Source organism: Petromyzon marinus, chromosome 3 (genome assembly GCF_048934315.1).
Source record: "Petromyzon marinus isolate PM22_M1 ecotype Great Lakes invasive population chromosome 3, UKy_Petmar_22M1.pri1.0, whole genome shotgun sequence".
In the NCBI taxonomy this organism is placed as follows: Eukaryota; Metazoa; Chordata; class Hyperoartia; order Petromyzontiformes; family Petromyzontidae; genus Petromyzon; species Petromyzon marinus.
In genome coordinates, this window is record NC_133669.1 from 12,683,276 (window position 1) to 12,709,115 (window position 25,840).

Consider the following 25,840-nt stretch of genomic DNA (forward strand, 5'->3'; position numbering starts at 1 on the left):
GGGGCTACAGCCGTGTGCAGTGGGAGGGAGGGAGGGGATATTGGTAGGCATGGGGAGTTTGGGAAGTTGTTGGTGGAGAGAGGGTGGAGAGAGAGAGGGGGGAGAGCCTTTGGGACATTTTGATGGAGAGCTGAAAACATGAGCTTGTGTGTGGGGGGGGAGGGGGGGTTATTTTTCGTGTTTTATTTTCTCCTGTAAAGTTTGCTCGGGTGAAAGTCCGCGGAGACCACGCTTGCATGTGCCACTGCCCATTGTTGGCACCCTTCTGCCGCCTGTAAAAAAAATAATAAGCTCCCAATTTTGTCATCTCGCAAAAAAAAAAGAATGGCGAGGCGGTGTCCTCCGACGTGGGACACCGCCGACGTTGTTTCGCGGGGTAAATGTATTTGCTGGTGGGGGAAGGGAGAGCCCACGTGTGAGCCAAGTTAAAAAAAACAGAATAAATTCCCAAGTGACGTCTACTTTGGGTGTGGTCAATGTTTCTGTCAAAGGCAGAGAGCGAATTGGACACAGCAGATTTGACCGAGTTTATTTTGCTCCCACCTTCACTTGTTACATGTCTGTGGTCTTAGATTTGCAAACGCTGACTTCCCCCCTCCCTCTCCTCATGCCATGTCCATTATTAATAGACTACAATACATACAAACGTGTTTCTTCAGGTGTTAGTGAGAAATATATGCGGCTTGAATCAACTCCAGGGGATCTTGGCATGCACGGCACATAGCACCTTGCCAGTAAATTGCTCGTGCAGCCGAGTGTGTAGAATAATAATGGAAAAGATGTTATAAGTGTCTGTGCGCAGGCTGTATTAACACTGTGTAATAGAAAAAAATGGCTAAATAATGATTTGCCATTAAGTTTCTTGGTTTGTCACTCATGAATCTTAACTTTTCGTCACTGATCATTTGGATAAATGCAGGACAGATCTTAAGCTTTCCACCTGGAAAGATTTACGCGTTGTTTTAGACTCTTATTTACGAAAGAAAAATCTCCTGACATTCTATATATATAAAGACCATTGCCACGTGAATTATAATGGGATTGGGGGGGTTGAATAGAAACTGGATGTTTATTTTGAAAGCAGTATTTATAAAGAGATTTGAAAGATTAAAAAACATGAACACTTGAATATTTCAGCAGAGAAGATTTAGTATGAATTAAGTTTTTACAAGTAGACTCTGATGCGTATGTATGAATCCATTTGCCTTGCTAGTTTTCATATGACACGATACCGCTGAGAAAATATGAGTTATCCCATTTCATTACTTCATAAATACGATCTATACTGTATACGTATATGGTCTCCCAACTGTATGGGAGGCCTTCATCCAGCAGTAGCTGGACAATGCCTGCTTTTAATGACCTATATGTCCGAGAATTTTCATTTTTGTAAAATATCCTGTGCATTTAATTTGTTTAATACAATTTACCCTGTAAAAAGAAAAACAAGCGATATTTCTCCAGCTTTTGTCAATTCACTGCCGGATGAAAGCCTCCCCATGCTGTGACCGTCATGAGGGTTGTTTGACCATTCCCCATGACACGAGTTAGTGGGCAGTCCAGGACTCTGATCAGACATCACTTGCTACTGATGTTATCTGTGGCCAGGAATTAAACTAAGGTCGCTAAGTTCATCGCGCAGTGTGCCAACCATTGTACTACTGCTCCACTGTTTCTACTCTGTATTTTGTTTTATTTTATGAAAGACTTGAAGTGAGCATATTATTAAATTAGATTAATATCATCACTCAGTCTTGTATGCTAAAAAAACACATTCATTGAGGTGCCTTAATGTGTTCTGCAAGGGTTATTTATGCAAGAAATAATTATTTATTGACTTTAGCATTTCCCTTATAATGACCTCGGACCTGAAAGTCTATTTCAAAAAAATATTGATCACCTTAATTCATCTCGGAAACGTAGAACTTTCCAGTTGGTGAACAAATACATTATAAGGTCACACTCATTACACACAAAGCGATTGCCCCAGATAAACCACAATACCTTGCTGATCTCGTCAAGGAGCATAAACAATCATGCAAAGTCCGGTCATGCCCGCAGCAGCTTTTGGATAGCCATCAAACAAAGATCATGCAATCTTCATCAGGTGTAAAAAACAAATAGCGAGGGAGCATATAGGGCGACATCAACGCAACACATAGAGAGCGCCAAACTGCACGGAGGTAAATACAACAAGAGGATGAGAGACGAGAATTCAACAAACCGAAGAAAAAATTATGTGATGCAAAACCAGTCAGGTCAACAACACAGACACTTACCTGGCCGACCACGAATTTCAGAAGAGTGCTAAATTTCGTGTTCATCCTCTGGATTGTACATACCAGCATAAACAGAGTGAACAAATACGAGGTACAAGTCAGCATATACAGAGACATCAAGAGGCAAGGAGAGGAAAGACGGACAGAGAAGCAAGGAGAGATGAACAGACAGAGGCCTTAAATAGAAAAGTGAAGGTGGGGGGGAGGGGCTGAAGAGAGCAGGGTTGCACGGCAGCACCTGATGAAGATCGCTTGTGTTGCGGTCGAAACGTCGTGATTGATTTATTTTAATATAATTTTATGGTATTTCTACATGCGTGACTTTACCGAAAAAACCAATGAGTATTTTATGCAGTCACGAAAGCTTTAATTCTTTATTAAAGATCATGCAATCACGCGCTTTCAGTTGTGCTTCTGTGGCCATCCGATATTAGGACGCCACTGGAGCTGTGCACTTTTTAGAACTGATTTTTGTGTTTAGTTTGTCCTTCCCCCGCACCTCCGATTAGCATAGTTGGTTACGTACGGTCCAAAAGAAGTTCAACGTACATAACATTTATCTTCCCTGCTTTTTTCTAGACTTGACTTAAATTTCCATCACTTCCATTGTAAGAGGACTATCCATCCGGACCACAATTAGATGGGGCTCATAACCAAACACGTGACATGCATGTCACCTATTGACATTGACAGTGACAGCCCAGGCTATTCCTCATCTGGTAGCTACAGGTATCATTGTTTCCCCCTTGATACATGCTATGTGGTGGACAGCCAATGGCATTGCAGCAAAATCCATTGTTGTGTTGTATTTATATGTTCCTGTGTCATAATCTCCACCTTTTCCAACCCAAAGTATGGTCAAATAACCCGTATGATTTGCATGGTGTGGGGAGGCCCTAATCTAGCAGTAGATTGTAAAAAGGGCTGTCCATGTGCATGTACAGACATACGGGTCAAGTTTACCAGGATGGTAAATGCCAATTTTGTACCCCCCACTTAGCCTGGACTCCAGCTGAGCCAGACTGTCTGAAATAATTACCACCACAGTAGCTATCCAGCTATAAAAACCAGGATTACTTTAAGTGAAAATCCTTATTTTTTCAAGCTTCTTGCATTTGTACACAAAAACACTAAATCCCTTAATTTCCTGCCTCTTTTAATAACATCTAGCATTCCTGCCCATGCGTTGCGTGGAACAGAACTGCTTTTTCTTCGGTACATGGCTTTCACAAACAAAGCACGTTTCCTTTCTCAAAAATAACCCCACCACCAAGAAAACAAACCCAACCATGTAACTAGCTGAGGGGCACGTCGGTACAAATTGAACCACTTTATCGTACAAGCACATTTCAAATGTATGCCACAGCACTCACCCGACGTTCTGTGGGCACTAATAGATTTGTAATATTTCTGGACAACTCAACTGGATCATAAATATACCCTCCCTGCCTTACATAGCCGGTCATGTCCCATGTGAAGCCTCGCATTCAGAGAAGAGGAGGAGGACAGCGCTGTAAAAGGAAAGTGGTTCATGCAGCGTGCACATCCCATCCCAGTTGCTTCTTGAAGCGGTTTGCTAACATTTGTTTGGTAATTATTCTGCCTTTTTTCTTTCTTGTCAGCCTCAACTGGGGTGTGGGAAATGCCCCTGAAGTCAACAGAAATTATTTTCAAGGAGAGAAGTGTGAATATACTGCGTTATGCACAATGTAAGAGGGTCTTCTTGGAAAGCGGTGTATACAGCGTGTGTGCCAATCTGGAAGTGATGTTTTTCAAACTGAATGAAAATCATCCACGATGATGGGAGACAGGCCTTGTAAAAATGTCGTGCCAGCTCTTAATGTCATCACCCAATATCATGTGCCTAAATTAGCCACAGTTGAGATCAGATGTGTAAAAAAGGCCAAACTAGATCTGGAATGTATGGTCAGTTGCCAGAAAACAGTGATTAAAAGCTTTATCCCACGACCAAAACTATCTGTCCGTGTGAGTATGTGTATGAATGTTCTTTTGGAAAGTGTCCAGTGGCATCGCAGATAATTTGTCAAGAAATAAATGTCTGGAACGCAAATGCCACTTTGAAATGAAAAACTTTTGAGTCAAATGCAGATCATTCATTGTAGTAAATGAAGAAAAAAATGTCACGGTAAAATGAAACACTCTTTGCTACGATGAAATTACTTAGTTTTTTTTACGCTATGAGTTCCCCCTCCCCTTTGCTGTCATTTTAAATAAATCATGCCTTAGGCACAAACAAAGCAATTATGAAGGGTCCTTTCAGTTTGTGCTTCCAACGGTTAATATGCGATGTCGATGAACAAGAGAGCCATGGGGCACTGTCTAGGCGATGTCAATAGCGTCGTGTATCCCTCCTGTATCCCTCCTGTAAAAAAACAACAACCACTTGGCATCTGTTGCCTGCTCGCAGCATTCCCATTGTAATTTGAAAGACCCTCATTAGTACTTGTCCTGTTATTCTCTCTTTTTTGTCAATCAGCTGATGGAGTGTGTCCGTTGCATTTCATGAAAGGCTATGAAAAGTGTTTGGGGTTTTTTTTCCATCCCATTTCAATCGTGCGTTCACTCTAGTATGAGTGAATTTCATCGTCATCATCATCATTGTCACCATCCATGGCCTGTCCAGTACTGGACAGAAGGCCTTCCTACACCACTGTTTAATCTCATGGTCTCTCCATGCCACGTTGCATCCCACTCCTTTACGTGAACTGGTCTCATTGCGTATTCCTCCGGTGGTGGTGGTGGTTCTTATTGGACACGTCCCACCTTTGGCTGCGGGTCACGTCGTATCGCAATTAGTTGATGATGGTCGGTCGTCGAGACTGAACAATGGAGTCGCAGCCAAAAGAGGGAGCACACCTGAGAGGAGAGCCACCAACTCTGTTTTTTACTGAAAAAAGGCCATTTGCCTGCCACATTAAGATCTGCCTTTTCTGTCAGTGATGGTATTTAAAAAAAGCCTGCTCATATATTTTAGGGGAAACCATTATTGACTAGCCTTTTGCCCGTCCAAGGACGGGTGTATTGCAGTAAATCTGAAACGTGCAAGCGAAAATCAGACCGTGACGTGATATTCATTACATAAATGCGTGTGCAATTTGTAAGGGCGTGGTGACACAGACCTATTTCATTTTAAGGTTATAATCCCTTGTTCATCATGACGTCCTTTTTACTTTGATGTCTCAACAGCGTCACGGAGATCACGTGACGTGATGGTTCTGCCTTTGTAGTGAGGGTGAGATCACGTGACGCGAGGGTTCTGCCTTTGTAGTGAGGGTTGTCAGTTGACGCCGAGGAGGGGGGAGGAGGCGCCTCGCCCCCCCCCCCCATGTGGAGTGACGTCACCCGCTAATTATTATTAATTGGGGGGGGGGTGTCCATTTGGAGGACGTCACCTTATAATGATTATTAATGAAGGCCGTTCAATGTGGAGTGACGTCACCTGCTCATGATTATTAATGAGGGGGGATGGTGCTCCATGTGGAGTGACGTCACTTGCTCATGATTATTAATGAGGGGGGGGGGGTCCATGTGGAGGACGTCACCTGATGATGACTGCTTGTGTTGCGATCGAAACGTCGTAGTTTTTTGTTATTTTCTTTGAGCCTGTTTACGTGACTTTACCGAAAGACCCAAAGAATAGGACGTAACCTGTTCATGATTATTAATGAGGGGGGCTGGTCGACGTGGAGTGACGTCACGAGCGTTGCACACAGACATTCTTGGCTCATTATAGTAGCTAATAATAATGGGGGGGGGGGTGTCCATTTGGAGGACGTAACCTGCTCATGATTATTAATGAGGGGGGCTGGACGATGTGGGGTGACGTCACGAGCGTTAAGGACAGACATTCCTGGGTGATTATTGTAGGCATCTCATTATAAACGGCAACTTTACAGAGGCAACCAAAGACATTCAATTAACGAGGTGAGAAATACAGAACAGGCGTGATTTGTTGTTGGTGACGACGAGGTTTCTGTGATGCAGTGAGCTTTGGTCTTGGGGTGAGTTTTAGTATCACAGTTAAAATGCAAACGTTTCAGCCAATTGTGTCAACCCATTGCTGTATGAAAGCCTCCACGTATCGTGGTGGTGGTTATCGTGGTTGTTTGACCAAACTTCACCATCCTGCTCAGTGTGGTTGGCGAAGGGTTAAGATTGGGGTGGGGTGGCCCAAGATGGGTTCAGATACCACTTACAATTGTGTTTGCCGTGGCTAAGAATCGAACTCGGGTGGCCGGTTTTATAGCAAAGTGCGCCAATTACTGTCACCACTCCCCTATAAGTATCACAGTGTGGTAAAGTTATTTAATGAAACTCCTGCAAAAATCACTTTGGAAATGATCACAGATGATTCACCCGTTGAGGTGACCGTTTGAAAAGCCACTGACAGTCGTGTGGTTTTATGTTTATGTTCTGTTAGCTCACAATATTGTGTCATTTTGCATTTGCTGCTTTGCAGTTGGTCTGTCTTGTAACGAGCTCCCAATGGACTCCAAACTGGGGAGATGGAACTTTGGAATGCATCTCGCCACTTTGATTAAGCGCCGTCGTTTTGAAGAAGCTGGGCAGCCCCGGACCGATTGTGGTTATTTAAATACTGTACCTCCAGCAGTGAATGAGGGGCATTTTAAGGCTTTGGTAAAGCTGGATTTTCAATGCACCCATACCAGTGAATGGTGTGTGCTGTGCCAACTCTCCCTTGCTTGGTTGCATTGCATCATCCAGTAATTGATCATTATAATTGATAAATTATAATTGAGTAAACGCAGGTCTTGCGACTCACACGCACATTCTCCGAATATATCTCTTCTATATTTCTTCCCATGTTATTGCCCTGCAATGCTGTGCAAACGTATGCGTACATGCAGTACTACTGCTGCGTGTAAAAGCATTATGTTAGCACTATTGTCCCACAGTAACGAAAATATTTTTCGTCTATTGGCTTTCCAGACCAATACCCATCCAACAGCACCTATTTTGGCACACATGTGGACCAGTCTCGTCTTAAGGGTCTCATCAGTCGGTCAGGTCAGGCTTATTAAATATGGGTGCCACAGTGTCGCGATGTTAACTGCCTCGCCAGGCATACAGCAGGTTGTGGGTTCGATCCTGACCTTGCGCCTGTATATTTGGAGGTTTTTTTATGTTCTCCCCATGGTCTTATGGATTTCTCTCTGGGTCCTCTGCTTTTTCTGTCCACATTTCGAACTCTGTACTTTGAGTATTTGGTTGCAATTCATTTCCACATGTTAAGCCACTTCGTTGGGCTATCATTTATAGCCAGGTCACTTCTGAAAAGGAGCTACAGTGTATAGCTCAGTGTGCCTTACCTGGTAAAATAAAAATAGTCAAATAGATAGTCACATATTCCTTTTCTCCACCAGCGGATGGTAAAATTGTTCCTTTACATGCATTCCCCTTGGTTGCGATATGTGAATAAGCTATACTTGGGTCTACCTTACACAAGGTGCCCGTTCAAAACTTTCAAAATTACCAAATTACTGCACTATAGAGCACACACTTATCAGCTGCAATCTGAAACTGGTATGCACATTTCGGCCCAACCTAAAGTATTTATACATTGACCAAATGTGGACTATTTGCAGTCTACATCATCACATGCCATGGTCAATCCACTGCTGGATGAAGGACTCTCCAAGCCGCCACCATATCTCGCAATCCTTCGGCGTAGTATTCCACCTGGCACTCGGCTGAAGGAATTCGGTAAATGCATGATGTTAACTTGAAAGACTTAGCCAAGCACAAACCTGATTGGAGGCGCAACTATGAATGAAGGTTGTGGACACTTTGACGAAGACACATGCGTAAAACTGAGCTTCATGCCAAGTCTTTAGTGGGGCCTGCACATTCCTGCTTGACATCTCTTCGTGACCTTGCTCCTTGCGGGATCAGTCTACGCAGCCACTAAAACAAACCCGGTGAGATGATGTGACCTCACAATCGGCGGATTTAACGGACAACCGTGTATGTAATGGTAAACAAAGATGGCATGATTAAGGAGTGGTGGACTCACGTAGTTATGCACTTGCAGGTGGCTCTGAAGAGAGCCCTTTGAACCGGTGTGATTTTAAAGTGACTGCACTGATCTACCTACATTCGGTTTAACACGTCGGCTTTCAAGACCTTTAGCGGTGATGGCAACGAGACGACGGCACCAACGAGACGAGTCCATTCCCAGAACCGGCAGCCTCGAGCTCCCGCTCTCGGCTCCTTTCATGCTACCAGCACGGCCTGGCTCTGCCCTGGCCGCGCCTCCATTCTGGAACCCACAAGCAGGTTCCAGGGGCCTCCAGACGGGGTCCTCCGTGACCCTTAACCCTAGTTCCTCCTCCTCTGCTCACACACCGTGCACACTCTCACCGTCATGTGTGCTGTCTGTCCACCACAGTTGCCGCTGCTGTCCACCAGCCGGCGCTATTACACTACATGTGCAAGAACACGTATGTGTATGTGTTCTTGCATTATTGTATGGTAGCATTTATTGTCTGCGAAAGTTATTTGTACATTTTGTACAAATGTACAGTGAAAAAACTCCTTTCCACAGCCTTCATTTCTCTGAATAATTGTACACACCAGTGAGAATCGTGCTGGGAAAACTCTTGTATAGGTTTGTGTATACACCTATACACCTTCGACTTTAAAATGAAAGATTTTACTGCCAATTCTAAATTTTGAATAATAACGAACTGCAGTTCGCATAACCCTGGAGCGTTCTTTTCACCATCAAATTTGTACCCCATATTAAGAGTACTTACATCTGTGAAGCATTTACATGAATTTATTCGGAAATGTATTAAAGGTGGCCTTTGTTTAGCTTTTTTTTGCATTTCTCCACGTGGGCGTGCTGTGTGGGAGAGATAATGAATGGAGTGAGTGCCAGCAATGTAAAGAATGTGAGGCATTTTTCTATCGAGAATTGTTTACTTTTGAGAGGTTCAAGTCTGAGGCATCTTGACAGATTGACAAAAAAAACTACTTTCAAAATGTTAAAGTGAAGGGACATTTTGCAGTGAGTCTGTAAGGAGAGACGGAAGACATTGGCTGCCAGCGGTGGGTATGGGATTTTGGCAGGGTGAAGGTTTCGGGCTTTGTCGCTTGTTGTGCAGGCACCACTACACGGGCAGTAACCTAACCCGGCTGTAAAATAGTGAACCCCCTCCGCGTATGAAAAGAGAAACGGTTTAAAAATGATTTAAATGTGAAAACAAACCAAATGTGCGGCTTAATGTGCATTGTTTTTCCATCACAACTTCAAAGGAGCATGCCCCCCCCCCCCCTTTTAAAATCAAAGTTGAGATAAAGTGTGCAAGCCTCCATGCGACTGGAGCTGATGTCAAAACAGATTGTGAAATAGCACAAGGGGCCGTTTAGGCCTAAGCCTCTGAGGGTCTCATCTTTATTTCCATCTGTCTGGCTTGACTGCCGTATATCTCCAAACACGGCCCTAACAGCTGCACTACCCCTTTTTGAAGGACTCTGAGTAATTTACCGGAACAAAATGGCATGGCACGGCCAGCGCATGCTTGGGGGGGGGGGCGTCTTGTGCATTAGCTATTGTTCATTCCCAAGTAGTTTCCAGAAACTGCAAAGTGTTGTGCGACTTCCCGTAAATGACATTCCCATCATTTCAATCGGTTCATGCGTCAGTGTGCAACAGTTTTTTTTTTGCGACGTAACTTCCATCCGTGTTTATTTTGTAATTTTGCAATCCTTCCTTCACTTTGTCGGATGCCAACACGAGTTTAAAACACATTGTTGGGCAAAATAAGGCGCAATTAAGCTTCTCTTCAGGATGATCACCGGGCCGGGTAGCAGCGCCGGTGCTCAAGTGCGTCGGCTCGTCGCCGGGAGTTTTTGAGTTTAAATCTCGGAAGCGGTCAATTCGGCCCCCTCATTCCTTCCGATTTGGTAAAACGAGCACCAGTTTGTGGGGAAGTCACCAGTGATCATCTGCCCCCCCTGTAGGAATGTAGACACGCTGTATTGGCGGGTATGGTTTGTCTGCAGTGTTTCCAGTGACTCTTGGTGATTAGTCTACACTGTCAACAAATGTATTTCTAAAGCTCGGCATCCTTGAACTCCCCCCCCCCCCCACTTGCTTCCCACAAAGAAGCAGTCATTTGTTTTGTTTGATTTGGTTTTTCAAGACTGATCGTCTTGTATAATTGCTGCGAAGAAACTGGTGGTGGTTTATCATTCTCACGGGCGTGAGTGAAGAATGCTTATGTTATGGTTTGTTCGTTAAAATGTTTTTTTTTAATGTCCTTGTTTTGTGCAAGTGTGTTATGTATAGTATGGAAATGTCGTTCACGTATGCGGCTGGATTGCTGTGTGTAACATGTTTGCCGCCACTCTACGAGTTTGCACATGGTTGTAAATTCCATTCCCTTAGGCAACGGTAACGTGGGACATTACCAAAGCAAAGCGAGACCTTGGCAACCTTTTGCAAGAGTAGGCTGTTATCTGCTGATGTCATGCAAGAATGTAAACGTTTAAATTGTTTGGTCAATAATTTGCTGAATAAACCACTCCCGTATTTAATGCGTATTTGTGAGATGTTTCTGGTTATCTTTACAGAAAATGTATTGTATCTCGTTGGGAATTTACTTGCTTACATACTGGCTATGGGGTTTCACTGAAATATTGTGCAAAAAAAATAGAGATTTTTCCGAATCCGTCAATGTCCTTTTGGTTGAAGGATCGTATTGTCTACGTGTTTTAAATGTCTCCACTCGAGAGTACTCTTACTTTGAAACATTTGTGTGTTGAATGCATTGACCACATTTCACTTTGAATGTGACCATGGCGTGATGATGCAATGTTCTCCAGAGCAGTGAAAAATGCCGGGGATGCGCGAGCATTGATGTGGAAAAGGAATCGGGCAGAAAGAGATTGCGTTCTGTGGCTAGCCTCGCCCATTGGTGTGGGCATAAAAATCATGAGTTGTGCGAAGGTGAAATGCAGGCCAGCAGAGTAAGCACAACCGCCAGTGGTGGCAGGATGAGACAGTCTTGAGACATGTTTATTGCTGGTGTTGGTCCTGTGGTTGTCATTCAGTCCCCACCCTGGAACAGCTTGTGCCTATGGGTCATTGCTTCATTTCTAATTAATCTGAATGAGTTCTGTACGTCGTATATCAAAGTTTCTGGAACTTATGTCACTATTAGCCTCAAACTCACTGTGATGCCAGCACTTTATGGTGATGAGATCCAATATCAGCCGCAAATGATCTACACGACCGCACACTTGATTTGCGTGTTCAGTTGATGAGCATTAAAGTACGTCACGCTCTCCTTTTATATCCAGTAGGTGATATCAAAGTCTATTTACTCCGTGGATGTATTTGTAGAAATGACGTGTTGGTTCCCACTAGTGTGTTGTTCATGAAAAATGTAATCCCGTTTTCTCTTTTCTTTTTATACCTCATCATCATTACGGTCCATGAGCAGATAGCCCCGAGGTGTCAATTTGTTTCCACTTTCTTCTATCATGTGCCAATATGCTCAATGCAATCTTCCTGGCACCAATATCTTATGTCGTTGTCAAGCCGTTCTCTATTAGGTCTTCCTCTCCTTCTGGTTCCCTTCTATTTTTCCAAACAACACACTTTTAATGTTCCCGTTGTCCAACTTACGTATGTCTTTTGTACAGTCATTGTCCATTGTCAGTAGACTTGCCAAGTAGACAAATTCCTTTATATTCACAATATTGCTGCTTTATATTATTACTTCTTTCTCAATGGCCTCCCTTCCGAACACCATTGTCTTTGTCTTCGTTAATCCTCAGTCCTGCATCCTTTCCTGACGTATTCAGCGTATGAACACTTACTTGCAGTACTACGTAGCTTTCTTCCATCAGATCTGTCGTCCGCAAATCTCAGGTTTATGTATTCTTTATCCTTGCTCAGGTATCCCTGTGCCGTGTCCTGAATGGCATCCATCACTTTTTTCAAATGTGACGAAGTTGTTTGGTGATCGTGGATCCTCCCTGTCTCATGCCTCTTGTTGTTGGGAACCATTCTCCTATTTTCTGTCCAAACTGTACTGCTGACTTTCACCTTTCACCTATACCCTGCAGAATCTGTCTCAGCCTTTTCCCTACTTCATATGATCTTAATTTTTCCCACGTTATATCTTAGTCAAATCGAATGCTTTCTGGAGATCTATGAAACAGTTGTAAACCAGCCTATTCTTTCTCTTTGCTTTCTCTACTAGAAGCCTTGACATCAACATTTCTTGTACTGTGTTCCTATCTCTCTCTCCAAACCCTGCCTATTCATCCACCAAATAATCCTGAGTCTGTGCTTTTAATTCACTTAATAGTACTGTACTACCATTAATACCTACCCCATGTGGCTCATTCGTGCGATGGTTCTCTTTTCTTGGATATCATCACAAGTGTGGATTTAGTCCACTCCTCCAGTATTTTCCCTTCTCTCCATACTTGCCTGCATAGCTCATGGATTTCTTTCATCAATTATTTCTCTCCGGCTTTTGTCATTTGTCCACTTATGTCGTCCACTCCTGGACTTTTGTTTTTCTTCAGGTGTTTTATTGCCTTTTCTACTTCCTCGCACAAGCTGTTATCATTTTCATCATCATCATCATCATCGGTGTTGGCGATATATTTTTTTAGTTTATCCAGCAGCTCTTTATTATCTTGATCCGTGTTCCTTTACAAATCGCCACAATGCACAGTCCATCTCTTTTTTTGCCTTTTGTTTGTCTATAAAGATCTTAGCGTCCTTGCCTTCTTATCGCTGTTGGCCTTGGTTTCCACTTCCTATTGGTGCTCTTGACTAGTCTGTACACCCCCTCCCTGTTCTTATATTCTCCAGCATAGTATTTAATGTTGCTACATTGCTTTTCCAGCCATTCCTGCGTATATCCTTTCTTGCAAATACCCTTCCTCATTGCATAACTTTTTGTACTAAGGTGCCATCTCAACCGCTTCCCTTATCTTTAGTGTTATTTTTATTTTTTCCTGTGCTAGTTCCAAGGTTTTCCCATTTTCTTTTGGGTTTTACTCCTAAGGGTAGTTTTGCTTTTACTGCTAGCTCCACTATCTTCTTCGGTGGTAATGCCTTGCTGTCTATGCTAAGGTGTTCTTTTTCTGCTCCCTGATTCTACTCGATATTACCTCTTCATATTTCATCTCATAGTTCTCGAGTGACTCTGTTCCTCATCTTCTCATATTGCGTTTTTCATGTACGTTTTAGTTTTAGTCGTAGATTGCATAGTACCAAGCTGTGGTCCGATGACATATCACCTCCTTGGAATGTTCTGCAAAGTCGAACTGATGTTTTCCAAGCATCTGTCGATCATTACCACATCTATCGTATTCGTATGTTTTCCACCCAGTGCCCTCCATGCCCATTATCTGCAGTCTTTCTTTAAGCTTAGTTTTACATGTGAACATGTCATGATTTGAAGCGAATTCTAGCAAATCCACCTTCTGCGTTACAATTCGTCAGTGTTGTCTTCGGGTGCTGCTCAGTTCTGCACAGATACTTGTGCTTTTGCGAGTGCACAGTATGTCAACATTATTTAATATGGCGGCCCCCCAAATTAAGACCACTGGTCCTGCTGCCTCAGCAGGCCCCTCCTGCCACTCATCCCAGACAATGCAACTCGGGTTACTCAGGCCACGTACATTGATCACATGTTCAGGCCTCGAGTCACTGCATTGTTAGTTACGTACGTTGAACTGCTTTCGCACCGTACGTAGCAAATCGTGATAATCGGAGGTGGAAGAAGTGAAGATCAAAGTTAGTCAACATTTGTGGAACAGTGTGAGAAATTCTCCAAAAAAACATATATACACAGTCCACTTATTATCATCATTGCACATCATCACCATCAACTTAAACATAGACATTGTTTTTCGATTTAAAGCTTTCATGACTGCAGGGATTCATATTCTTGGTTCTTTCGGTAAAGTCCCTTCTACGTGACTTTACCGAAACATCCAAGAATATAGACATTGTTGTAAAATTGCCATCTTCATGAACAACCCAACAAAACCGATGGGTCACCTGAGTTTCACATCCTTCAACTGGTCAGTTGCCCTTACATTTTTTTCTTTAAAGCTCTCTTTGGAGCAGAGTCTTTCAAAGTGAATTTTGCTTTTGGTCACTCCCTCTTCGGTTCACGAAGAAATATCGTATCAGTGGTGGATGTATACTCGCTTATGTATAAGGCACTGCTCAGGCTAGGTTTTGTAATATTGTGCAACGGTCCTTTGTGCATTTCATCGTGGTTGACTTGGATGTTTCTTATTAAGAGGTTTGCACATTCCCAGTCTCAAATTACGTTTTGCCTTGCCTCGTTTATTGTAATAAGCACTGTTCACTTTCATGTTTGATGATGCCTAAAAAGGTTAAATGGCAATAGAAAAAAACAAGCAATCGTGTTGCCTTGATGAACGGTTTTAATGCTGCATAACTCTCTAAGGAGGATTAGACATGTGGCGCATAACATGCAGTGATATAAACCCTTATTACGTTAAGAGGCAGGGTGCTCTCAGGTCATGTGTGCATTTCAATTCTTTTATAATATAATCTTGGTAAGCGACTGATTCTGCGGGATCGCAGCAAAACCATAACGAGATACTCGAACCCGCTTTGCAAACGAATGTATCCCCTTGCTCATTCCTTTTGTGTGTGTGTGAGTGCTTATTATTTTCATCTGGAAGTTTTTTCAAAGTGTTAAACCCTGCCATGTTATCCCCTATGGCTGCTTTACGCTGGCATACATACAGTGGAGCATTATTTCAATGAACATGAATTAAATAAAACGAATTTCCCTTTGTGTGTTTTTCTGGTTGTTCCGCACGTTGTTCGATGTGCTGGGAGTTTCTTCAGATCCCGAGGAGACTCCCAGCCCGTGGAGTGAAACGTCTAGACATCGTGCCAAAAGATACGCGGCACAATCCAAAAAGCACGCCGCTGATCTACCACGGCAAAACTGAGAAAATAACAACACAATTTGTTCTCAATCCCGGCGCTTGACACAGGATTGCGCTGAGGCTGTGAAAGATAAAGGCAAGAAGACCGATGAGGTGGAGGAGGAGGAGGGTGAAGCAATCCCGGAGATGTCCGTACAGGAAGAAAGGGTGCTGGAGAGGAAAGTGAAGAAGTTGCTGAAGAAAGCCGAGAAGGAGAAAACAAAGCAAGCGACTGCCACTGCGGTCAAGAGTGGAGAAGCAGTCACTCCCTCTGCAGCAGAGCTCTCCCTGGAATATCTAAAAAGGTATTAAAACTGCGCATAATCTTCAACTGTGATGAAGGATGTGTTTTTGTCACTGGAAAACTTGGCAAAATGTACGGCAGAGGTGCAGGAAATAATCAATGATTCAGAAAAAGGTGATGGAATAAGATGGGGGTGGTGCCCATCTTAAAGTCGGTGTTACAGTATATGTTTAATCTGAGGGCCAGTTTTCATAGGGGCAGCCTTATTCTCCCAGTCTTATAGCAGAAACCAATTTTTACAAAGAACAACATTTATAATAAAAAATATATATTTTATGTATAATGAAACATTATGCTCATATTCTTTGGTGATAAGTGTGTACAATGCTCCGTGATCTCTGGATGAAGGGTGCTATCAAAGCCATAATTGTTATTATTTTATTATCATTTAAGAAACCGGTCAACACACATGATGCAGAAACCTCCAAAAAAGTTTCTTAAGACTCGGTGAAGCTTTCCTGGATGAAGGGCGTTGTTTTGTATGAGCATTGCAGCCAAACTTCAGGATGTCCCAAAGGAAGCCAAGCTTGTGGAAATGTTGGTTCGGATTTTTTTTTGTCCTATAAACCATTTCTTTTTCAAATCACATTTTCAACGTTGTAGATGTTACAACTGCTTATGCACTAAAAACATGCATTGTTGAGATTGCGTTCGCGTTGTGTGCAGATGGGATAACTAAATAAACTGCACATGTGCGCTCCACAAAACACAGTAGATAAAAAAAACAGATTCCTTTCTCCCTGTGTTATTGTGTTTATAAGATGTACAGCTGTACATTGCAATCTCTGTGCGGAGTTTACCATATGGAACACTGTGTACCCCTACTCCTTGGTGGAATCTTAACAAGTCTTTGATGAGCGGCAGCAGCCAGCACACAGGTCGAACAAAATTAACTCCGTCTGTTTATTTTTTTGTCCAATTGTAAAGTTCTTCAGTGTTTTGTAGGTCAATGGTTTTGTCGTTCACATAACTTTCCATGCGCTTGTGGTAGAAAGTGAAATTTGGGAGCGGGCCAGTCGGGCGTGAATGCCTTATCACTCTTCTATCGCTACTACCGTGGTTAACTATTATTGTGACGTTTACGCATTTATTCGTCTACCCATGTTGAGGACCTGGTTCAGCCGTCCATCATACATACTGCAAGTAAAAACACTTCTATCTGCAGCCTTCCCTCGGTACTGATGAATTCGCCTAGTTTTGTTCTTCCAAGGTCTTATATAACCTTAAATTTCGATTTAAAGCTTTCGTGACTGCAAGGATTCATCTTCTTTGGTTCTTTCGGTAAAGTCACGTAGAATGAGAATAAAATAACAAATTGATAAAATAAAATAACACAATAATATTCTCACGACGTTTCGGCCACAACACAAGCGGCCTTCATCAGGTGAAGGACGAGACTGTCTCTTCCCTTCACGTCGTGAGAATGTTGTTGTGTTATTTTATTTTATCAATTTATAATTTTATTCTCATTCTACGTGACTTTACCGAAAGAACCAAAGAAGATTATATGACCTTGTTCAGTTCAACAAACCTTTTCACTCTTATCTATTACAATTTTTTACGTTTTGTGCTTTGGGGCCTGTGCTCAGCAACTTTATAATCTTGCTTATACTTATACTCTTTGGTTCTTTGTTAATGTCGAGTGTACCCCGAGTGTCTAAATGCCTGAAGCAAACTATTTTTTTTTTTACAAATTGCATCAGTACGTATCTGTTCTTGAATGCACATTCACAATGAAGTCAATGCACTTTTTCAAACTTGCTGTGGCATGATCAAATGTCCTTTGCAAAAATAATAGAAATGTTATCAATATAATTTTGTGTAAACATGCAGGCAAAGGCAATATGCTGAATGACGTAATGACTAACAATTCACACCACAGGTCCGCAGGTGGATTGCTTTGGATCTCTCTGCTGGGAACTGGTTGGAGATTTTCCAGTGGGGTGATGTGGTCACCATTTTATTCCGCTGGCGTCCTGTAGGCTTTCTGATGATGCAGTGGAATTCTTTGTTTGCCCAGACACATGCAAACATTCCAAACTAATATCTGTAGCGGGTGATGAGCGCATTCAAGTATCATCCGTGTGTGGTGCAGCTTCTCACATTTTCTTTGATTAACAAGTGCTGTGAGTTTGTTTGCAGTGTGCATTTAATGTGGAGAAATACCTTCATGTTATTAACAACAAAATGTGGAAATTGAACGGAGGAAACTATTAAAATCCTTTCAACGCTTGTGTCTTCAAGCATGGGATGGGTCCGGTGTTATTAAAAATAGAACTTGCAATTGACTGCTGTTATTTTCACTGTCCAGTGCTCTAGCTTGGCATATTTTCTCTTACATCTGATTTCACAAGCTGAACACACCTTATAGTTGCTATGGGTTTTTTGGTGTTTGGTAATTATTGTTTTTTTTTCTTTCTACGTTGAAGTAACAGAAATTGGCGAGGATGTTTTCAACCTATCTTTGAGAAGGTCATGAAATATGATCTATGTCATTATTATTAGTATCGTCAGGAACCAGTCTTACCGGCAGGGGATGCTCAGGGAATGCTGCGCGCAGTGTTTTGTGTGTCATTGCAGTGCGACATTAGCTGGGCGTTATCCAGGGCAAGACGGTATTTAGTTTGTCCACGACCTGTTCTTTCTGTAGGCTTTGTTTACTTTTCCACTTCTTAAAGTTTTAGATCAACATGTCTTTACAGACAAAATGCAGCTTTGTGTAGAGCCTTTCTCACTCACTCAAAATGACGTGAGCTTTTATGATGCATATTTTTTTATGAGACAATACAAATGTACAATAATTATAACGTTTTAATAGAGTTCTTAAAAGCTGCATTTAAGAATATTGTCGTTTAAGTTTTGTATCATCAGCAGTGTTCTATCCACGGCTGGATGAAGGTCTCCCCCACATCATTGGCTTCCCTCACTGTCTTGCAATGACAAATCCACGCTCACAAAGCACGGCCTTGTAAAAATGGAACAGCTAGATCTGAGATTTCATGAAATTTTAAAATTTCAATTCAGAAAAATAGTCAGGACAAAGATATATTTTTTCACCTTGGTCATTTATAATGTGAAATGATATTTCATGATAAATGGACTGGAGACCTACAATTAAAACAATCATGAAAGTATAAAGGTTAAACCACCTCAGGTTTTATAGCAACAATCATAACCGATGAAAACTTAAGTCCAGGAAAGCATTGAATAAAGTAACACTGAAGCCTGCAAAGTTGGCATAGGATAATATACGCAAACCAAGTCATGCACAACAAGTTCACGTAAGAAAACAAGTAGTCAACTTATATGTATATTCTTTGGGTCTTTCGGTAAAGTCACGTAGATAGCTTCAAAGAAAATAACAAAAAACGACGACGTTTCGATCGCAACACAAGCGGTCGTCATCAGGAAAAGGGGGTTGGCTTCTAAAGGCAAACTGTTTATAAAGGTTTAAAAATGGGCGTAGCAGCATGGGCAGGGTAGCTAATGTTGATGTGAGGGATTAAAAACGGTGTGCCTCAGCATGTAGAGGGGTGATAGAAGGTGATGTAGGGCGGTGTAAGACCCAAAGAATATGAAGTCAAGATTTAACTTATATGTATTGTATGAATCGGTTCACTTGACCACAGCTCTTACTTAGGCACTTACATTCTCCACAAGGTATAAAAAATGATCAATGAATCAAATCTTGAATAGAATCGTGACCCCAAATCATGACAATTCATCACATCACAAAGTGGACCGAATGGTTCCACCGTTACTTCATATAATTGTACAGCAGTGCTCATTTGCAATGGAAGTATTAAGCTGTATATTAAGCAACATTTTAATTTCGTTTTGAATTCTCTCCTTTAAAAATGCTCATATATTTTTTTTCTGGTAATTCATTTATAATTACCAAATCATATGAAAGGATGTAATTAAACCTGGCCGAGTCATTTTCAGATTGAGCACTCGGTGAGGCAAATTGCTGCCACCGTCACTTAATACGAGGGGGCTGGGGCTGCTGGGAAATTTTCCTCTGCGTGAATGTCGACCCTTTGTGGCGACTCTGCGATGAAATCTTCCACGGGTGTCTGTTGCAAAACCCCGCAGCGAGAAGCAGCAATGCTATCTTCTTCACATACTCATGTGAAGAAGATAGCATTCTGGCGAATTGCCCGATGATGCTGGAAGTATTTACCAGCGAAACGTCGTACTCAAACTGTAAATGTGGATTAACTCTTCAACACACCGGTGGGCTGAAGTAGTGAATTATTTGTCTTTTGTCAACGTGACACTTTTCTTTGCTGATTGGCCGTGTCGGGTGGTGGAGGGTTACGACACATTTATAAATAAACGCGATCTAACCCAAAAACCTTTATTATGAATAATATTGGTCGCGAAAGCCTACGTGTTAAACCTTCTTCACATACGGTACATTAATATTTATGATTTTAAACGCTGTCTTCCATTGTCAAAATTGGTTTGCTTGTACGTGTTGTTTTACAGTTGGGCGACGGATAAAGAGCAGTGGAAGTTTCAAAAGCTGCGGCAAACTTGGCTTCTCCAACACATGTACGACGCTGAAAAGGTATGGACGTTGTAAACAAAAATGCGCAGGATTTTTTTGTGCATGCTCAATGTGAAACCATGAGTGCTCTTACACGACGCCTGAATGATATTACTGGAATGTCATCCTGAAAATAATTTAATTGTTTTATTTTTAAATACCAAAATACACCGCGAAAGCTTCTAATGGTGTTCGTTTAAAGCTTCGATCTGGTGAAATGAAAACGGTCGTTTGCCAAGCGTGTACAAGATATGAGTTAACAATTTTTACGTCACTTAGTATGTACATATTAATATCCATTTATATATCGAAAAAAACACTTGACTGTAATTATTATATTCAAGTTAATTTTCAACTCAAGCCATTCTGCTTAAATGTTATTACAACTTAATTCCATGTATGTGCTATTCCTTGTAAGTTTGTATGTGTGTGTATACGAGGGAGTCATGACCCGTAAGTTTTTTTTTTCCCACTGCACTACGAATGCGGTGATGAGTTTTATCTACAGGCTGGTTATCAGCGGTGGAAAGTAGTACCTGAATGTTTCCTCGACCTCCCTGACTTAGCCTTGAATGAGTACTTGGTGTATAAATATCACCACTTTGGAGACAAATGCATGGTAGTGGTCAGTCACACCTCTCTCGTGTCCTGCACAACCCTTAATAGGCTCTCTCAAACATCACTTGCCTCATTGATTTCGTGTGGCTAGAACAATACAGTGTCTTGAACTATTTTATTAATTAATTATTGATGGATTAAATTTTGATTTAAAGCTTTCGATTCTTGGTTCTTTCGGTAAAGTCACGTAGAAGGGAAACAATAAAATAATAAAGAACCAAGAATATTGATGGATTATTTCGCCTAAAGTCACAAGATTCATCCATCATCTCATTGACTTTGCTGACCAGGGCAGTCTTCCGAGATTACGTTTCATGCAGCTCAGTGTTACAAACACCTCCATTAGCACAAACCAGCCCATTCCGGCGAGCCTTGCCTCTCCTGGTTGTTGCAGTGGTGACACTTGTGCCTCACAGCAAGAAGTCCATGGATTCAATTCTTAGCTCCAGGTGCCTTTGTGTGTGGAGCTTGTATGTTTCTCCCCCTGTTGTTGTGCTTGGGTTTCCTCCCCCCCCCCACTCTTCCGGTTTCCTCCTATAGCTAACAACCTCTCATGCAATTTAACTGTTATTGGCCAAATATCCCTAAAATATTACCTTCAAATTACGAAATTAGATTATGCCTAGCAACATCACCCTCTATTATAAAAAAATTATCACGGCTACAGAAAAATATTAAGTTAGGCTTTGTTGGGTATACGAGCATAATAAATCCAGTAATAAAATTGGCTGGTTACAGTGAGGGGAAAAAAGTATTTGATCCCCTGCTGATTTTGTACGTTTGCACCACTGACAAAGAAATGATCAGTCTATAATTTTAATGGTAGTTATATTTGAACAGTGAGAGACAGAATAACAACAAAAATCCAGAAAAACGCATGTCAAAAATGTTATAAATTGATTTGCATTTTAATGAGGGAAATAAGTATTTGACCCAGTAATAGGTTTTTACCCTTTTATCTGGCACCGAAACTGACACCTTTATACAAGGCATCATGTGTGCAATAACCACAACACAATGATATCCTTTGTCCTTCAAGAACAGTGCATATCATTATCAGAGTTGTCTCTTTTTGTTTGCATTTTGACTGCTTGTGTTGTGGTTATTGCAAACATGATCCCTTGTATAAAGGTGTCAATTTTGGTGCCAGATAAAAGGGTAAAAACCTATTACTATATCTTGCTACTGGCAAAGGAGGTCTCATAAAGTATTTGACCCCTCTGCAAAACATGACTTAGTACTTGGTGGCAAAACCCTTTTTGGCAATCACAGAGGTCAGATGTTTCTTGTAGTTGGCCATCAGGTTTGCACACATCTCAGGAGGGATTTTGTCCCACTCCTCTTTGCAGATCTTCTCCAAGTCATTAAGGTTTCGAGGCTGACGTTTAGCAACTCGAACCTTCAGCTCCCTCCGCAGTCTGGAGACTGGCTAGGCCACTCCAGGACCTTAATGTGCTTCTTCTTGAGCCACTCCTTTGTTGCCTTGGCCGTGTGTTTTTGGTCATTATCATGCTGGAATACCCATCCACGACCCATTTTCAATGCCCTGGCTGAGGGAAGGAGGTTCTCACCCAAGATTTGACGGTACATGGCCCCGTCCATCGTCCCTTTGATGCGGTGAAGTCATCCTGTCCCCTTAGCAGAAAAACACCCCTAAAGCATGTTTCCACCTCCATTTTTGACAGTGGGGGATGGTATTCTTGGGGTCATAGGCAGCATTCCTCCTCCTCCAAACACGGCGAGTTGAGTTGATGCCAAAGAGCTCCATTTTGGTCTCATCTGACCACAACACTTTCACCCAGTTGTCCTCTGAATCATTCAGATGTTCATTGGCAAACTTCAGACGGGCATGTATATGTGCTTTCTTGAGCAGGGGAATCTTGCGGGCGCTGCAGGATTTCAGTCCTTCACGGCGTAGTGTGTTACCAATTGTTTTCTTGGTGACTATGGTCTCAGCTGCTTAGAACTACTCCCGTGTAGTTCTGGGCTGATTCCTCACCGTTCTCATGATCATTGCAACTCCACGAGGTGAGATCTTGCATGGAGCCCCAGGCCGAGGGAGATTGACGGTTCTTTTGTGTTTCTTCCATTTGCGAATAATCGCACCAACTGTTGTAAACTTCTCACCAAGCTGCTTGGCAATGGTCTTGTAGCCCATTCCAGCCTTGTGTAGGTCTACAATCTTGTCCCTGACATCTTTGGAGAGCTCTTTTGTCTTGGCCATGGTGGAGAGTTTGGAATCTAATTGATTGCTTCTGTGGACAGGTGTCTTTTATTCAGGTAACAAGCTGAGATTAGGAGCACTCCCTTTAAGAGTGTGCTCCTAATCTCAGCTTGTTACCTGTATAAAAGACACCTGGGAGCCAGAAATCTTTCTAATTGAGAGGGGGTCAAATACTTATTTCCCTCGTTTAAATGCAAATCAATTTATAACATTTTTGACATGCGTTTTTCTGGATTTTGTTGTTATTCTGTCTCTCACTGTTCAAATAAACCTACCATAAAAATTATAGACTGATCATTTCTTTGTCAGTGGGCAAACGTACAAAATCAGCAGGGGATCAAATAATTTTTTCCCTCACTGTATGTGGAATGAGAGACACAGCCATGCACACGACAGCACCTATATTAACACTGAGTTTTAACCAATTTCTCTCCACTTCCTTGCCAAATAATTGCATAGTTTAATTAGACTGTGATTTTTTTTTTTACCTGCCATTATATCGTTTAGAAACTTTATCGTTGACAAACAAATAATGGAAACAATATAAAAGTACTTGAAGAAACATGGAGAGATGCATACGTGGAATTACAGTCGTAGAAAATTGCTAAACATGTATTACAGAATATGTGCAGGTTAAAGATAATGTTTAAGAAATTATTGGGCAGGACACATCACTGGAGAAGATTAATGATAACATTGACAGCCATGGAATGGAATGCGTCCGAGAGGCCATGCACTAAGGAGTGATGAAATTAGCTAGTGAACAGACGTTTGGTGGATTGTTACTTTTCAGAACCACGAGAGATTGTGACTTCTTGGGGAGGCCATCCAGCAGTGGGGACAGACCATGGCTAATGATGATTATCGTACTACTGGAATGTCTCATGTCAAGCCACTGAACCCTCATCTTTAAATCCGAGCTTTCCAGATCACTGGTGTGTCACCTCGGGTAACGAGCAATCGCATTTGCAACGATTGTGATGAGCTCAACCAAGCCACTAATTATCGCACAAAACACTCCATCCTAATTTGGTATTTGTAACTTGATTCAGCTGTACCCAACCCTTGAGGGTATAATTAACATCAGAGCCAGAAAAAAACATATTGTCTCACCCACGGCTATTTAGCACCATCATTACAAACACCAGGCAATGGAAACTCTTTGAATAGATACTGAGAGAAACTCATTAATGTTTTATTCTGTTTCTGACCCTAGCCAAATGAATGTGCAGTGCAGGTCAGTGTTGGGGGGTATTCTGTTGAGGGAACAGGTTGCTGCACTGTAACTGATGCCTTCAAAACAACTTGCACAAAATGGAGGTGGGGGGGGAACCCAAAAAGTCCTTCAAACAAAGTGCAGTATGATCAAATGTACGCACGTGTGCATATGCACAAGATGCATAGTCTCAATTTAATGGATGTGGCTGCGTGCTTTTGTACCTTCTGGCCAAACACTTTGAACAAGTAAAATGTTATATTTGTGCAGGTGCCAGGTAGCTCTCTTTTTCCTACATTACAAGTCAGCACCCGTAAATTAATCAAAGCAGAATTTTTCCCTCTGGCACTTGTTGTTGCCCTGCAGCAATTTTCAACGAAGGCCGAAAGCCTTAATGCATTTCCTGACGAGCCACGGTCACGTTTTGTTGCTATTGTGACACAGGTGCCGGACAGCTATTTCAGAATCCTGCTGAAGTATCTGGCCGGCCTGAAGGGCCAAGCCAAGGACACAACTATTGAGAAGGCAGAGTCCATCATGAGGAAAAGTGAGGTGGAGGAGGAGGAGGAAGCGGAGAAGGCAGAGGAGGAGAAAGGCAAGTAAACACAATGGTTAAAACGTGCGGCTGTGAATTTTCCCAACAGGGGGACCCTGAAGAAGATATACAGTGTGGTTGGTGTGTGCGGGCACTCACTTTCGAAAAGTTCTGATCACCGAAAACGCCTCTATCAAAAGTCATGGTCACTACTATACAGTGTTACCATTTGAATGTATTTTGGGTTGCAACGAATAGATTTTTCATATGTTGCTCAGAATTTATATTTTTAAGAAATCGGTCGTGGTAAGAATGCCCAAGTTATAGCCTAATATAGTAGAATATTGAGTTATTTTTCCATACTCAAAAAAAATCCTTGTTTTTTGGGATTGAAGTCGAGTTGAGTCGTTTTCCAGGGAGGGCATGCAGCGCGAGCGGTACGTTTGGGAGTTTTCTCTTGGGCTTCGGGGATGTTCTCTTGGCATATTTCCCCCACTTCAACAAGAAATGTGAAACATACGCGGCACCTTCACGGGTGATTGAAAATCTGTGTCAGAGCTGCTCTTTGTTCCGCGGTGAATGTGCGCTTGATGTTTTGATGATTACGATGTTGCATGCTTTTGGTGTTTGTCGCAGGTAGTCACGTTGATGAGGAAAAGAAGAAACGTGTACGCAAGGTTCTGAAGATGCTCTCGTGATTTGCATTTCCTTAGTCGTCGCTCCTCACAAGATGAAAATGAAACGTGTTTTAAATTACACATGCAGCGTTGAGAATGAACACGTGTGCGGTATTGATATATATTTTAATACGGAGCAATCATTACTTGTCGGCGCCATAATGTTGTATTTATTATAGTACACATGGGAATGCAAAGTGAGGGGATGTTTCTATTGTTTAGAAATATTTTGTTTGTTTTTACAATAAATGCATTTTCCTTAAATGTTTCATGTCGGTTTTTGAAAACAGATTTTTGTGACTACTTCCCCGCTGAGGTATTGCACTCGAGTATGAACAGGAAAAACGTTGCTTTCAAATAGCACTGTAAATTACTTGCTCAATGGAAAACTAATAATAGTCTTGGACCTCGCACATACTGCATATATCAATTGACAACACAATTCTGG

General features: G+C 42.0%; 1 protein-coding gene across 1 annotated transcript in view; it reads left to right on the plus strand.

The window, feature by feature from the left end:
* CHLSN (cholesin) overlaps positions 1 to 25,656 on the plus strand; it is a 69,297-nt gene extending 43,641 nt beyond the window's left edge. The window contains exons 2-5 of the mRNA XM_076074231.1: positions 15,336 to 15,571; positions 20,062 to 20,143; positions 24,625 to 24,779; positions 25,356 to 25,656. Coding sequence (XP_075930346.1) covers positions 15,336 to 15,571; positions 20,062 to 20,143; positions 24,625 to 24,779; positions 25,356 to 25,413 — 531 coding nt within the window. The 3' untranslated portion in view covers positions 25,414 to 25,656. The remainder of the gene's footprint in view (positions 1 to 15,335; positions 15,572 to 20,061; positions 20,144 to 24,624; positions 24,780 to 25,355) is intronic.
* Positions 25,657 to 25,840: the final 184 nt, after the last annotated feature.